The sequence below is a fragment of the Panulirus ornatus genome, chromosome 11, assembly GCF_036320965.1.
Source record: "Panulirus ornatus isolate Po-2019 chromosome 11, ASM3632096v1, whole genome shotgun sequence".
NCBI classification, from domain to species: Eukaryota; Metazoa; Arthropoda; class Malacostraca; order Decapoda; family Palinuridae; genus Panulirus; species Panulirus ornatus.
In genome coordinates, this window is record NC_092234.1 from 1,982,626 (window position 1) to 1,999,672 (window position 17,047).

At 39.1% G+C, this 17,047-nt stretch overlaps 1 protein-coding gene across 24 annotated transcripts in view; it reads right to left on the bottom strand.

The window, feature by feature from the left end:
- LOC139751182 (tyrosine-protein kinase Src64B-like) overlaps window positions 1-17,047 on the bottom strand; it is a 230,376-nt gene that overhangs the window by 10,152 nt on the left and 203,177 nt on the right. For 21 of the 24 annotated variants that reach the window (XM_071666331.1, XM_071666334.1, XM_071666330.1 and 18 more), the window contains 4 exons: window positions 12,141-12,305; window positions 11,741-12,000; window positions 10,261-10,414; window positions 8,532-8,663 (listed from right to left, as the gene is read on the bottom strand). In XM_071666331.1, the coding sequence (XP_071522432.1) occupies window positions 8,532-8,663; window positions 10,261-10,414; window positions 11,741-12,000; window positions 12,141-12,305 (711 nt within the window). Of the gene's footprint in view, window positions 1-3,341; window positions 3,628-8,531; window positions 8,664-10,260; window positions 10,415-11,740; window positions 12,001-12,140; window positions 12,306-17,047 lie in introns of all 24 variants that reach the window. The other 3 variants (XM_071666317.1, XM_071666335.1, XM_071666323.1) reach the window with 2 other exon arrangements.

Here is a 17,047-nt window from a genome sequence, read left to right on the forward strand (position 1 = left end):
GACTACCTTTCAGACCCCCTCATTAACTACAGACTGCTTTTACCTTCTTCATCATCCCATCTGTAATAAAATCAATCATTGTGACATCACATCCCCATGCTGCAGATCAACCTCCACATGAAACCATTCACCCTCCTCTCTAACTATTTGCACACATGCCTTACAATAATTGGGAATACCTGGTTTAAAAAGAGAAATATACCCAGTTATATGTGGGTAAGTAGAAAATATGGAAGTAGGTATCACTGTATCACATACCAACCAAAAGGTGGGCAAAAGAGAGTCTGCTGGATGCGAATGTGCAGAGAGGAGCAGCTGGTGGGATATCTGATCATTATTTGGAGAAAGCAAAGGTGAAGATTTGTAGTTTTCAGGAAAGAAGAAATGATATGGGTGAGAAGAGGGTGAAAAAAAGTAAGAGAGCTTGGAAAAGAGACTTGTGTGAAGAAATAATATGAGAGGGTGAGTGTAGAATGGCAAAAAGGTGAGAAAACAAAGCTAGGGGATTGGATGTGTAATGGGAGATATTTTAGGAAAGACTACTGACATTTGCAAGAGAAATATATGGCATGCAGAAGGTAGGAGGCAAGCAGGTGAGAAAGGGTAGGGAGAGGTGGAATGATGAAGTAAAGTTGCTTGCAAATAAGAGAAAAGTTAGTGAATGGCCAACATTAAATGTACAAGAGATAGTGGAATGGTGGAATGAAGTCAAGAGGGAAAAAGAGGAAAAATGAGAGTAGGGGTAAGAAAGAATAAAATGTTTTGGAAGGAGATTAATAGTATGAGAAAAAAAGAACAAATGGAACATTGGTGAAGGGGACAAATGGGGTAGGGGTAACAGGAAGTAATAAGGTGGGGAGGAAATGGAGATGGACTGCAGATTGTGTTTGCTGATAATGTGGCAGATGTTATGTGTTTGGATTACAGACATATGTAAAGTGTGAGAGTTGTGGAAAGTAGTTTGGTGAAGAATGTAGAGATGGTGAAAGCCTTATATAAGATGAAATGCTATAAGGCAATTGAATTTCTGAAGAAAGGGGATAACCGTGTTGTTGATTGGTTAGTTAGGATTTTCAGTGTATGTATGAATCGTGTTCAGGTGCCAAAGGATTGGTGGAATGCATGTATAGTGCCACCATATAATGGCAAGGGGGTACAGAGTTGGGTGTTTGCACTAAAGGAGACTGGTGACTAGTAAGCTGGAGGCATATAAATATTATCAAATTAGCAAGAAAAAACGTGGTTTCATGAGTAGTAGAGGATGGGTGGATTGGGTATTTGCTTTACGGAATGTGTGATAAATAAGCAGAGAAACAGAAGAGTCTGTATGTGGTATTCATGAATCCAGAGAGGGAATATTTTATGAATATATAGGGTAAGAGGAAAACTATCAGAAGCAGTGAAAAGTTTTTATAAGGAGTGTAAAGCAAGAGTGGAGGTAGGAAGAAAGGACAGTTAGTGGTTTCAGGTGAAGGTTAGTCTGTAGCAGGGGTGTGTGTGATGTCACCATGTCTATATAATTGGTTCAAGGATGGGATGGTGAGGGAGGTAAATGCAAGGATCTTGGAGAAAGTGGCAAGTATGTAGTCTGTAGTGGGTGAGGGGGTCCGAGAAGTCAGTCAGTTGTTTACTGATGACAGCACTGGTGGGAGGTTCTTGTGAGAAACTGCAGATTTTGGTGACTGTTTGGGAGAGTGTGTGAAAGGAGGAAGTCGAAAATAAAAGTGAACAAGAGCAAGTTATTAACTTTAGCAGGGCAGAGAGACAAATGGACAGTCACTCTTGCTGAACAAAACACCAACCATTCTAGGCACCACATACAGCACACACAACATACAATCTCCACACCAATAACATGAACACAAAAGGAACACATGCACTAAATGCCCTCAGAACACTAACTGGCACCAATGTGGACTAGAAAAAGAATCCCTCAACATCCTCTTCAGACAACTAATCTGTTCCAGTCTATACTGTGCCTCACCTGCCTGCTTTTACACCCTCAAAAAAAACATATAAAACAAAGAAAAAACTACACAAATCTGTGCTCTCAGAACAATTCCTGGCTGCCTAGCAACCACAAACACTCAACACCTTCACAATGAAATAAAAGATCCTCCCAACACAATCCCACCTGAACATGCTCAACAATCATTTCTATGTAACAGTACAAGACCCCTCCCACCCAAAGTACTCCATAACTAACCTTCAACACCCAAGCAGCAATATAAGCTTACCCCTGCCTCTCATTTCAACAACTTATATTCACAGATCCTCCCCACCCCCAACAAATACATATAACACTGACAAAACAAATACAAACTGATATAACCCAACAAGGATTAAATAATAACCCTCCCAACTCAGTCTTAAACTCCAACCCAACAAACATACACTCAAGAGAAGCCACACTTCTCAGACAAACACAAGTCACACCCTCCCATCTACACCCTGGACATCTGCAGCTCCCACAACACCCTAATAGGAAGCCAAGCAATAATGTCTGCTTGCCATGATGTGCATATCTTACCAATCAGCCTATCTTACCTGTCAATGGCATATTCACGAAACCTAAAAATATATATCTATGTCATACAGCACATACTCTGATGGAGAATGAAGAATACTTCTTTATATTTCAAAAGTATGCCAATTCCTATATTCAAAGCAGGGTGACACAATGAAAAAACATACACTGATTATATGTTTTGTGAATATCATTACATGTAGACCATATCATTTATACATTCATCAAAAGCCTATTTTTAGTAATGTAAATAAATTCAGTTATACTAATATACGATTATCAAAGAAGACCAATTTTCTTCATATGAGAAAATCAGTCTTGCTAAGATACTACATAAAACTGAGCCATAAAGAATGACAACTGCAAAAAAGGTGCAAGTGTGGGATATGGTAAGGTGCAGGAAAAGGGTGTGTACAGTGATGCTAATACTACTTCAGGGCTGTGTAAATGGTTATCTTTGTGTCTGTTGTAATATCAAATCTCCACTTAGGCTTAATATGCATTATATCAATAACCACCAATAAATGGCAAGAGAAATGAATTACAAAGACTTGTCAGTACTTCAGTTAATTTCAAGCAATTTGTGGGAATAAATCACTTGAAAGCCCCATGCATTTAATATGATACTAATATGACAAGGATTCACATCCTCATCACAGAACTATCAAATCATGGGAGATGTTTATAATGTGAATAAATGTGTCTCTAGTTACCGCTACCCTCCACCATATAAAAAGTTAAGTTTACTTTTTAGGGTTCACTTTATGAACCTTACCCAGCTACTTATTCTGGGTGACCAATTACAAAAACTTACTGACTGTCTTTTACCCAGGTTGTCCTGGCCTGGGAGGGTCTGAATTAGAGGGTGGAGGTCAGGCAGGGGTCATGTTGTTATTAGTCGTGGATGTCGCGATAGGGTATTTCGGAGGACACCTGGTAGTCATCGAAGAAGTGATGCAAGAAGTCAAAGGTGGGTCGGTGATCGGGATCCTTGTCCCAGCAGTGAAGCATGGCTTTGTATAATTCATCTGGACATCGAGGTGGTTTGGCCATCCGGTATCCTGCTTGCACTCGCTCTATCACTTCTCGGTTGTTCATCCCTGAAGAGCAAAGAAAGCAATGCGAAAAACAGAGCAAAAGCAAGCAAAACATAGATGATAAAGCAGATGTATGAATCATAAATGGCAGCTAGTGAAAAGATGCTTGATTATTGGTAATAAAGGTAAGCAATATTCATCTTTTATACGTTGAAAATTATGTACATGTGCCTCTGGCACAGACGCCCACATGATTTTGTTGTCTTTAGCTATAATAATGCTGAAGCATTCTGATGATAATCAACTCAGAGTAATCAAATAAGAGCTTGAATCCACATTCCATAGCAGAGTATATATACCTTTTCTAATCAATAAATACTCCAGGAACAATTTCTATGAAAGAATCCTGGTGTTACCCTGGACCTTTCTATAGGCTCCTGCAAACCAAGGCTGCATTACTTCCAGTAGAAGGGAAATACAGATTCCATTGAAGTGAGACATTCTTTGACTAGACAGTACTCAATGATATAGCATTGCCAAATGTGACTTTTCACTTGCAGTGTAGCCTCTAGCAGGTGGATATTAGTAACACACCACTGCAGGATATATATATATGTGTATTTATGGAAAAATCTATTAGTAAAAAACTATACTTACATGGTCACATCTCATGAACTTTCTCTACTACTGTACAACTTTTTAAACTTTTATACATTATCATCATTCATTTCATCACTTAGTTTATTCCATTCTTCTGCTACTCTTCCACAACTTTTCAATTAGAATTCTTGCTTAATTTCAAGTTACTGCCTCTGGTAGTTCTGTCTTCACACCTTTCAAAGAACTGTTCACTTCTGTCATCATCACACTGATCTAATGTCTTATGAGTTATGACATCATCCCTTATTCTTCTTTCCATTAACTTTTCACAGATACTCAGCACTTAGAAACTGGTACTATTCATGTTGACCTCCTTTGGGCCTTCTTTTTGTTCTATACAAATGGAGCTTTGTCTCTTGAACATTTTCTATCATACAACTTCTTAAATTTCTGTATATTGTCTGCATTATATTTTTTGTCATTTTAATCCATTCATCCACCATTTCTATCCTATAAAAGTACTTTCTCAAGTCTCTTTCAAAAATTTCATGCTACGTTTCTTGATATATACCCTGGCTGTCCCATCCCTATATTCTTTAAAGAAATGTTCGCTGTTTACATTACCAAACTGGCCTAAAAACTTAAAGGCTGAGTATATGAAAGCTTTAAACATTATAACTCTACTTATTCAGCAAAAATTCTTAATTATTCCTGATCCTAAAATGTATACAAAGACTATGGAGGTGATGATCACTACACTCCAACGACCATTCCCTTCAGGAACTCCCGTCAAGGAGGTGGCCATGGTAAAAGAGTTTCTATGTATCCCTGTCTTTACATGCCTCCCTCACATACAACATTCCACACATTCTTCTATTTCTCTCCCAGTACTCTTCCACTCTACCTATGTCACAGGTTGTCTTCCTCTCACACCGACCCATTTCACCACACTATCTTGCACTTTCCTTGGAAATTTCCCTTCCTGCATTTTTTCCCCTTGCCTAAAGCACCTCAAAGTATTCCATTTCACCCACTCTATTATTCTATAATTCATTTCTTTTGCAATCTCTGAAATACCAAATCTCTCATACATCCCCTCTTTTCTTTCTCCACTACATCTAGTCATACCACATGCTCCTTTCAAATAGCTCATTTCCACAACCTGGATTCCTAACCTCTGCGACCCATCCTATGTCCATGTTTCAGCTTCACAGGTCACAGCCAGGAGTACTATTCTATTCATTAATCCTTTCTTCACTTCCATACTTACACCTCTACCCTTCATTAAGGACCCAGTGACAATGCTACCTTGTGCTTCTCTCTCTTTTATCTCTCCCTTCATATCACCAAACTTATGCAAGATAGCTACCAACTCTTCCAGTCTTTCTTCCTCCATATTTATAACACAGTTTAGTACACTTTTACTTTCTCACTCAAAAGGGTTTTTCAAAACAAAAATATCTACATTTTCACTAAGTTTACTTTCAAACACCATTACTTTACTTTTAATTGCATTTACCTTCAATCACCTATGCTTACGCATATCATGAAACATAAAACTTTCTGCATCTTTTCTACACTCCTAGCAAACACAAAGTTTTACCCACAAACATGCTTACCCACAAACATGCTTGTCACTAACCATCATACCCTACTACCACACTCCATCTCTGCATTCCCATTCCCAAGTTTTGCTTTCACTTCTCTGATCACTCCATCCCCACACATATATGTTAAAAAGCCATGGTAATATCACACACCCCTGCCTCACACCTATATGTATACTGAATCTCTCTCAACTCTCCATTCACTCATACATGCAATTGCTCCTATGTAGAAGGTTTTCACACCACCCAAATCCTAAGAGTTGCATACAGCTTCTTACTTTTTGCTAGATACTTCTCTACAGTCATTTTCACTGTAAAAATCTGATTCACACATTTCCTACCTTTCCTGCAATCCCTTTCCTCCTCACTCATTCTCCATTCAGTCACTTCCATCACTATCAATCAAGACGCTTGCATACACTTTTCCTGGTATACTTAAAAAACTTAATCCCCTACAACTGCTACATGGATCCTTTGCACCTCTTCCTTTGAATAAAGAAACAATATTAGCTTTCGTCCAATCTTCGGGTACAACATTGTGCTTCCATGCTAAATTACACCTGAAATACATCCATACACTTTCTCCTCTACACTTCAACATTTCAGCCATAATCCCATCCACTTCAGGTGCCTTTCCTAACTTTAATGTCATTATTACCCATTTCATCTCCCTTCTTGTTATAGGCCTCTGCACTTGCATCCTTTTCCTTCCATCCTCCATGCTCATGAATCTAACAACTGCTACCTTACCTTCTCCCACATTCATCAGTTCTTCAAAATCCTCTTTCTATCTTCCTTTCACTTCCACTTTTACATCCATTTTTCTTCTTTTCACCTCTTTCCAGTACAATTTCTTATTTTACCCAAACTTTGCATTCAACTTTCTTCCAAACTCTTCATATATTTATTTTTTGCTTTCTTCTATTGGCTTCTTAACATTCTGCTTACACAACTTATATTCTTCCCTCCTCCTTTGTTGAACTTCCACCGGTACATTCCTTTTGAGCAATCTAACACGTCTATTTTTACTCTTCAGAAGCACTTCTAATCTCATTCATACACTGCACATTTCCCCTTTTATTTTCATATCACACAACCTTGTATCCATCTACTAACTCTACAAACTTTAACAATCTTCCTCTAAACATTCTAAACACCTCATTCACACCTGACTGCATCCCTACATTTACTGCACTTTCATCTAAATTTTCTGCCAGCTCTTTCATACTCTTCTCACTGCTTCTGTTCATCCTTCCATCTGAAAGCACTTTTTACCATTCTTCCTCATGTTATAACCCCACAAGAACTGCAAAATGGTCACTCTCCAAAAATTCCTCTCGAACTTTCACCCACTGCCACAAAGTTAATAAAACCCTTTCATTATTTCTCAACCACATATATATGGATCATCTTGTGATGAAAAAAAAATAACTTTGCAAAGAATAATCCATTCTCAGCACAGACACTGCAAGATGAATTCCCTTCTCGTTTACTCCAGGCAATCCCCATCTACTATTATGCCAATTTCATCACATCCCACCTTCGCATTATTATCAACTACTACAACCACCTTTCTCAACTTCTCAAATCCATTCATACAATATTCAAAGTTCTCTAGAAAAGCCTCATTTCATCCTTACTTGCATAGTCCTCTCAATCAATAGCACATATACAACTGCCTGTGCATACTTCACAATTCTAACCTTTCCTTTCACCCACACTATTCTTACTCCATGCCATCCATGTTCTGTAGCAACCACCCAAACTCTTGGTAACAGCACAATTGCAAATCCTTCTTTCCCTCTTCCATAATAATTTTCAATCACTGCCATTCATACTAATCTTCCTTCCATGCCTACCCACAACTCATACTACTGTTTCCATTTTCACTCATACACCCTGACCAAGGATATGGGTTTCTGCAATCCCAGCACTAACAAATTATAACTTTTAAATTCCTACAAAACCTCTCTTCTATTATCCTCCCCAGTCATCCCATTAACATTCAGAGCCATTACCCACAAGTGCTTGTCCCTTTTACTCCTGGGCATAGATGGTGGACTTCAGTGCCACTTCCTAGACTATAGGGCCTCACCCTTGACAGGCCACTGGTAGAAGGCAACTCCAGCACAATGTTTCCCAGAGGCAGCAGGGTTCTAGAGTGTCCAAAAAATTAAAATTTCATTACACTCAAGTGTTTGTTTTAAAAACTACTGCCCTGATGAAATCGGGCAATGCATTCCCCTTCAGTTCCATCCGTAAGGGTGTATTAATGAAGTCACAAGAAGGTGGGGTGAGGCTTGGATACTCTAAGAAACTAGAGTATCTTGTCAAGGTACTGAATTCTAATTTTTCCCAATTACTGAGCTCTCCTACATAGCAGCACCTCCTGACCTCACTGGTTATACTGCCACTGTGCAAAAGCAAAGCAAGACCAGTTGAGCTTAACTTGAATTTTCAGTGATTGAATTCAGAAGCTAGTCAACTGGAGATAGCTTAACTCTCCAATTCAGGTAGATCAATTTCCAAACTATAGTACAAGCATCAACAGGGAAGATTAGCAAAAGCATGTGTCACTTGAGCTGCTTGTCAGCAACAACAGGAACATAAAAGGAGTAACCATCAATGATAAAAGGCATATAAAAAGATACTACTGTACCTGGCTTTTTCATTACCCTTTACTGAAAATAGAATTTGTCACATCAAAATACAGAAAAACATCTTTGAAGCCAACTGTACTCACTGCAAACAATATCATACCTGGATATGGATTAGCACCATATGTTATGACTTCATACAAAAGCACTCCAAATGACCAGACATCTGATTTGATAGTGAAGCGGTTGTACAACATTGCCTCAGGTGCTGTCCACTTTACAGGGAATTTGTTACCTAGAAAAAAAATATCATTATTCACATGTGGTATAAACATCTAACAAAAAATACATTTCTAACACTACACTACCAGGAAGGTTATGAAAGATCTGTAAAATTCTTTTATATCTTAACATCTCTTGCACTTACTGTTTCATTACGTGACTGCACAGTAAAACCTCTCAAAGCCTAAATATAACGTCAGTCTACCTAGTATTTAACCCTTTGGCCACAAATTAAGCCTAAAGATGTAATACAAGATATTCCATCTTTACACAAAATATAATGATAGTATAGTCCAAAGCTGTCAAAAAACAAAAAAACAACTGTACATCCAAAGCAGTTTGCTGAACCTCTCCCAAGCAGGAAATGGCACCAAAATCCTATGCAATGGCTGACTGAAACATCACACATAAACAATGACCCAGGAAGCTAAAAGCCTTCACTCACTTAGTGTTTCATTTATCTCTTTTTTTTTTTCTTTTTCCTTTGCTTTCAGCATTATTTAGGCAAACTTTTTTGTAATGTGTAATGCACTGAAACCACAGCACCCTGTACATAACTAGGTCAACGATGGTTTCTGTTGGCTGCTTCATATACACTAGCTCAGTCCACTGGTAGCACATAGGCCACAGCTCTAATTCACTGTATCCAGGGATGGCTTTCACCTCGTGAATGTTCAGGCCCCAAGCATTCAAAATCTTTTTCCCTCCATACTACCATCTCAAATTTGGTCTACTCCTCTCTATGACCCCTCCAAATCTGGCACACATATCTTCTTTGTTAGCCTGTCCTCACTCATTCTCTCTGAATGTCCAACTAGTTCAGCACAACCTCTTCAGCTCTCTCAATTATACTCTTCTTATCACCATATCTCTCTCTTATCCTACCATTACTCACTTGATCAAGCCTCCTCACACCACATACTGTACTCAAACATTTCATTTCCAATGCATGCACCATATACTGTACATTCTCATCTAAAGTCCATGCCTTGTGCCCATACAAAATTGATGGGACTACAATACCTTCAAACTTACTCATTTTCACCCTTCCAGATAATGAACTCTTTCCACATATTTCTCAGTGTTCACATAACCTTTGCTCTTCCACCCATCATATGACTCACCTCCACTTCCCATGGTTTCATTTGCTGTCATGTCCACTCATAGCTATCTAAAGCACTTTAAAGTCTCCAATTTTTCTCCATTTAAACTTGCATCCAAACTAGCTTGTCTCTTTGCACTGCTAAACCTAATAACCTTACTTTTATTGATATTTACACTCAACACTCTCCTTTCACACACCTTCCCAAACTCAGACACCAATATCTGTAGTTTCTCATTAGAATCTGCAACCAAATTCATAGAAATGAGCTTTCCTTCCTTGAAGCCCTCTCTTCTGGGATAGAGATACTTGCATTTTGCATAAATACATACTCTTCTTTTTTCATGATAATGAATGTTTCACACAGGAAGCACTAAGCCAGTCTGCTTTACAAAGTTTAAAGTAATGAGTACTCCTCACCTCCATGAAAAGTAAAAAAATAGACAACATTAAAGTGAACATCCTCATTCCAGGTTTTACTTAAAGAAAAAAATATGGAGTAACTTACAGGTGCTAGGGCAGTAATCTTCGCCTTCAACTATTCTTGCAAGGCCAAAGTCAGCTACTTTGCATAGCAAAGATTCACCAACTAATACATTACGAGCAGCTAAATCTCGGTGTAATAACTGAAGACTTTCAAGATATGCCATTCCCGCAGCAACCTGAAAATAACAAGTTATTATGTTCACGAATATCAACACATTGTTTCCCTGAGTAAGAGTTGTAGTAAATAATCTCATCACTATAATGATCCTTCAATGAAAAATTCCTACACCACAAAAGGGTGGGTTTAACTCTGAATTACTGGGAAACAGAATATGAAAAACTAGAAACAAGTTATTGAACATCAAAATTGAATACACCAAGTGAAAAATTTCCAGTGGAACTGAAAATCTCAAGAAAACAACAAGAAACAAATGCCACTGAGAAATGGCTCAGAAAGATGATGCAGTTATATCAATTGAAAGTTCTGTTCTGTTTTGATGCCACAGCTGTTCAGTGAAGTCCAAGGGTTCTATAATCAACAACTATGTACAAATGCATGAGAAACTCAGTGCTACTGGACTCTCCTGTATGAGACTAAACTGAAAATAAAAAAGTCACCTTTGGCAAGGTTGTATCATTGACAGTAGATGAAAATAGGTACATTTTCATTAACAAACTCCATATTTCAAATTTTCAAATTAATCTATAATTTTACTGCTACAGCCTTGAAGCCGCAGGAGCCCCTTATAAAAAAGGTCCTACGTTTATTTATTTTTTATTTTGCTTTGTCGCTGTCTCCCGCGTTAGCGAGGTAGCGCAAGGAAACAGATGAAAGAATGGCCCAGCCCACCCACATACACATGTATAAACATACACATCCACACACGCAAATATACATACCTATACATACCTATATATCTAAAACACTTCACTTCCTCCAGTTTTTCTCCATTCAAAACGTTTATATAATTACAAATCAATTATGGGATACTCTGATGAATCCTAAGTTGTAACGAAAGATACCTCACAAGTTTCTAATACAGTATGGCACTAACGTTTGATCTCCATGCTCCCCACTTTCAACTTTCCTTCCTAACAGGTGGTGTTTGCAATCAGATCTATCTATCTATCTTATCTATATCTCTGATGCCAGTTCCCTCAAGGGGGTGGCCATGGCAAAAGAGCTCCAGTGCCATTCTTAGCCCTTTGTGTCTCACCCTTAGCAGGCCACTGGCAGAGGGCAACTCCAGTGCATTGTTTTCAGAGGCTTCTCCAACTGCTGCTACCAACTACTATTACCTAATGTGTCTACCTACTGTGATTTTTACTGATGCTTTGAATACCTACTTATGGTGTTATTTGAATGTGAGTATCAAGTGATCTTTCCAATGACAGAATAAAATTTTTTATATAGCTCATGTTCTATTTAACCAGTGAACCCACATATAAATAAGTCAGTTATCTTATGTTGATGTGAGTTTTGTCAAAATAAGATGACAAACCTGTGTAGCCACGTATATAAGGTCATTGAGTTTTAAGTTGCGTTCGCCTTCATTCCTGAGCAAATCTAGAAGAGCACCATTACACATATATTCAGTGACAATCAAGATTGGTTCCTCCTTGGTACAGACAGCATACAAAACGAGTATGTTACGATGCCGTAATTTTTTCATGATTCTTGCTTCTTCAAGGAAGGCTGAGGGACTCATAGCTCCCTGCTTAAGAGTCTTGATGGCTACTTCTGCTGAATTATTCCACATTCCTGTTAAGAAAATAAATTCTATAAATTCAAGTTCTTGTTAACTATCTATATGATTGTTTTTCATAATGTTGGACAAGTATTCAGCAACAAACTATGAAGTTAGTTATCCTTTTCTAACAACATATATAAAGATGACTCACCATGCCAAACTTCACCAAAGGAACCTTGCCCCAATTTTTTTACCATAGAAAGGACAGATCGGTCTATTTCCCACTGATCTTTTGTCTCTCGCGACAAGTCCCACTTCTGGGGCTGTGGACGGGGACAAGGATACTGTAGGAGACAAGCTAGCCCATAGTTGTTCTCTGTGGAAGGAGATGAAGAGTAAGAAAACCTCTGTATAAACTCATACAGGATTATCAATATATCAGCATTATCACAGAAAACACCAGGACTCCTTTTATGAAAATCCTGCAACTTCATGGCCAAACTCTACATGGTAGTAAGCTAAACACGGCCCTTTTGGGGTAGGAAGGTTCTTGATAACAATACTTATTTCAGTCTGCTGACAATGACATGGCACTGTCCAAGATAACTTCTTGCTTATGGTGATACTAAAGGTTGAGTCTCCTAATATTATATATACTGTGCCAACCAATGAAGGTGGCATGAATGGGCCTGTGGCAATTACACTGATGCTAATCGCTTTACCCCACCTAAAATAGTGTTGGTGTCCACTTGTTGGCATCCTCTAGGGAGCAGTAGCAACTGGGAGACGTGCTGGCATATAACATGAACCAACCTCAGCAGCAATTTAGCTATTGGAGGAAGAGGGAGTGTTTTGATGTACTCCCCACTTATGCCCTGGATTTTCATTGCTTTAACGGGTAGATGTGATAGTAAGAAGAGTATGTTGAGTAAGCTGAAAAGTATGTGCTAAAATGGTTTGGATATATGGAGAGAATGAATGAGGAGAGACTGACTAAGAGGGGTACACTTGTCAGAAGTGGAGGGAACGAGGGGGGGTAAACCTATAATTAAATGGAAGGATAGAATTAAAGATGTACTGAGTTGTAGGGGCTTGAACATGCAGTGTGAGGGGCATGCATGGGATAGAATGAGCTGGAGCAATGTGGTGTGCAAAGAGTAACGTGCTCATGCTGTTAGTGGGCTGAACCATGGGGCATAAATTGTTCAATAGAAACCATGGAAAGGTCTGTGGGGCTTAGCTGTGGATAAAGGGCTCTGGTTTTGGTGCACTTTGGTGCATTTCAAAAGAACACAATGATCTGTTGCTGTTTCTTTGAAGTCCTTTGTATTATACATTACAGCCTCTGAGTTGATCAGAGCAAGTGAAGTCATTCTTCACCTCTTTCTGATACTATCTTACTACATGGGAATCATAAAAAATTTGGAGCTTAAGAGAGGTGTGTGATTGTAAGTGCTAATCACAGTGAAAGGAGTAAAGAAGAGGCAAAACTTTAATGAGCTGAGTTGGTGCTTTGGCAATTTCTGTGCAAGAGATCAGGTCTTATTCCTGGAAAATCAGAATGCAAGTGAAGGTGACGTGGCAGCTGAAGGTATATGGAAATGGGTTATCTGGCATAAATGAAAATGGTCTATAGTTTGTCAAATTTTGTTTGTGGAGGACTGGTGATTCCAAGAATAAGTATACCTGGATGAAAGTTGTTGGGTGTGAGTAGGGGTCAATGGGATAAAGTACTGAATGACATGCATAAAGTAGTAATTGCTGGATGTGACGATCCAAAAATGGGAGTCATTTTATGTTGAAGGCTCCAGTCTCGGTCAAAAGTCAACATCAAGGATGGGCCTTAATTGAAATGCACAGTGAATTATGAAAGGGAAAAAGAAAAGACAAGGGAAAGTATATAATAATTTTGGATAAAGTGAAAAACCTGTCTTTTAAAATGTGCCAAGCCATAGTTATTGGAAAAGACATGAGAAGGTAGACACTTCCAAAGTTTCAATATACAGAGAAAGAAGTTATCAAAACTGCCCACCACTGAGTTCTTCATGGCCATTGCATGGTCCAGCTAGTGGTGGGGGCACACAAGAAGCCAAACACCAAAGTAATACTTATAAATGAAGGGAAGTGAACCAACACAGCAATGTATGGCAAGAGCGTCAAGTCTTGAAGTTAGCCTCTCGACTCAAGTCTGTCAAGTAAGGATGCAGAGCTAGAACCACCCCAGATGTGTAAGTATGGCCTCCATACCAGGATGAATCATGGGATGTTTGATCACATCTTGGTGGAAGAGAGTGTGAAATTTTGTAGTGGCTCATGAAAAAGAGTAAACAACATGGGTGGGAAAGTGGTGGTGAAAATGTGAGCTTGAAAAAGAGGCTTCTGCTCACAGACACCAAGAGAGACTACTCAAGAATGGCACAAGGTGAGAGGAAATGGAAATGAGACTTGGGTAGTGGGTGGGAAGTGGAGGGTACTTAGGGAAGTAGGGCTTACATATATGGATGAAATGTGAGGTATGTGAGACAGAATGTGGGCATATGAGAAAGAGTAATGAAAGAATGGTAGGAAGAGGATGTTAAAGAGCTAATTAAAGAAAAAAAGAGAGGTAGGTGGGCAGTACCCACAGGGAAGGAGTATGAGTGATTTGGGTGCTAGCCTGCCAATGTTGTTCTGAGTCTCTTTTTTGTGTGGTTTGCGGCTTTCTTATATTTGCTTTTGAGAGGATACATTTCAAGTGGAGTGGATGAATTGTTTGCAGAGAATTCCAAGAAATTCATTTTCTTGTCTATATCTGATGCCATTTAGTGTTCAATGAGCATCTAATTTGTGTAGTTTAAGGCTGAGAAGAGAATATCGTATGTGTATCATATGTAATGCCTAGATAGGTTGGTATATTGTTCAATAGGAGTGACTGCTCATTCAGCATGACTGAAGGGAATGGGCTGGATGTGTAGGGAATGCATTCCTGAAAAGAGCCTCTTTAAGTGACACTACAAAGCCAACTTTACCAAGGACTTAATATCATAAAATGGGGATACATTCCTGAAGAATATTTTCGGATGTATTTTATCATATGCTGTTTTGTGTTTTAATCAAAAACATTGAAGATTATTACCATACGGCAAAATAAAGTGTTCTACTAATATAAAAAAAAGCTTTTATTTATTCATTTATTTATTTATTTATTTTGCTTTGTCGCTGTCTCCCGCGTTAGCGAGGGAGCGCAAGGAAACAGATGAAAGAATGGTCCAACCCGCCCACATACACATGTAAATACATACACATCCACACACGCAAATATACATACCTATACATCTCAATGTACAAATATATATACACACACAGACATATACATATATACACATGTACATAATTCATACTGTCTGCCTTTATTTATTCCCATCGCCACCCCGCCACACATGGAATAACATCCCCCTCCCCCCTCATGTGTGCGAGGTAGCGCTAGGAAAAGACAAAAACAAAGGCCCCATTTGTTCACACTCAGTCTCTAGCTGTCATGTAATAATGCACCGAAACCACAGCTCCCTTTCCACATCCAGGCCCCTCAGAACTTTCCATGGTTTACCCCAGACGCTTCACATGCCCTGGTTCAATCCATTGACAGCACATCGACCCCGGTATACCACATCGTTCCAATTCACTCTATTCCTTGCACACCTTTCACCCTCCTGCATGTTCAGGCCCCGATCACTCAAATTCTTTTTCACTACATCTTTCCACCTCCAATTTGGTCTCCCACTTCTCCTCGTTCCCTCCACCTCCGACACATATATCCTCTTGGTCAATCTTTCATCACTCATTCTCTCCATGTGACCAAACCATTTCAAAACACCCTCTTCTGCTCTCTCAACCACGCTCTTTTTATTTCCACACATCTCTCTTACCCTTACATTACTTACTCAATCAAACCACCTCACACCACATCTTGTCCTCAAACATCTCATTTCCAGCACATCCACCCTCCTGCGCACAACTCTATCCATAGCCCACGCCTCGCAACCATACAACACTGCTGGAATCACTATTCCTTCAAACATACCCATTTTTGCTTTCCAAGATAATGTTCTCGACTTCCACACATTCTTCAAGGCTCCCAGAATTTTCACCCCTTCCCCTACCCTATGATTCACTTCTGCTTCCATGGTTCCATCCACTGCCAGATCCACTCTCAGATATCTAAAAGCTTCACTTCCTCCAGTTTTTCTCCATTCAAACTCACCTCCCAGTTGACTTGTCCCTCAACCCTACTGTACCTAATAACCTTGCTCTTATTCACACTTACTCTTAACTTTCTTCTTTCACACACTTTACCAAACTCAGTCACCAGCTTCTGCAGTTTCTCACATGAATCAGCCACCAGCGCTGTATCATCAGTGAACAACAACTGACTCACTTCCCAAGCTCTCTCATCCACAACAGACTGCATACTTTCCCCTCTTTCCAAAACTCTTGCATTCACCTCCCTAACAACCCCATCCATAAACAAATTAAACAACCATGGAGACATCACACACCCCTGCCGCAAACATACATTCACTGAGAACCAATCACTTTCCTCTCTTCCTACACATACACATGCCTTACATCCTCGATAAAAACTTTTCATTGCTTCTAACAACTTGCCTCCCACACCATATATTCTTAATACCTTCCACAAAGCATCTCTATCAACTCTATCATATGCCTTCTCCAGACCCATAAATGCTACATACAAATCCATTTGCTTTTCTAAGTATTTCTCACATACATTCTTCAAAGCAGACACCTGATCCACACATCCTCTACCACTTCTGAAACCACATTGCTCTTCCCCAATCTGATGCTCTGTACATGCCTTCACCCTCTCAATCAATACCCTCCCATATAATTTACCAGGAATACTCAACAAACTTATATCTCTGTAATTTGAGCACTCACTCTTATCCCCTTTGCCTTTGTACAATGGCACTATACAAGCATTCCTCCAATCCTCAGGCACCTCACCATGAATCATACATACATTAAATAGCTTTGTCAGCTATCATATCACAACAACAAATCCAGTTTTACATATCACTTTCACAACTACTAGATGCTGGGCACTTCTTAATAATTTCA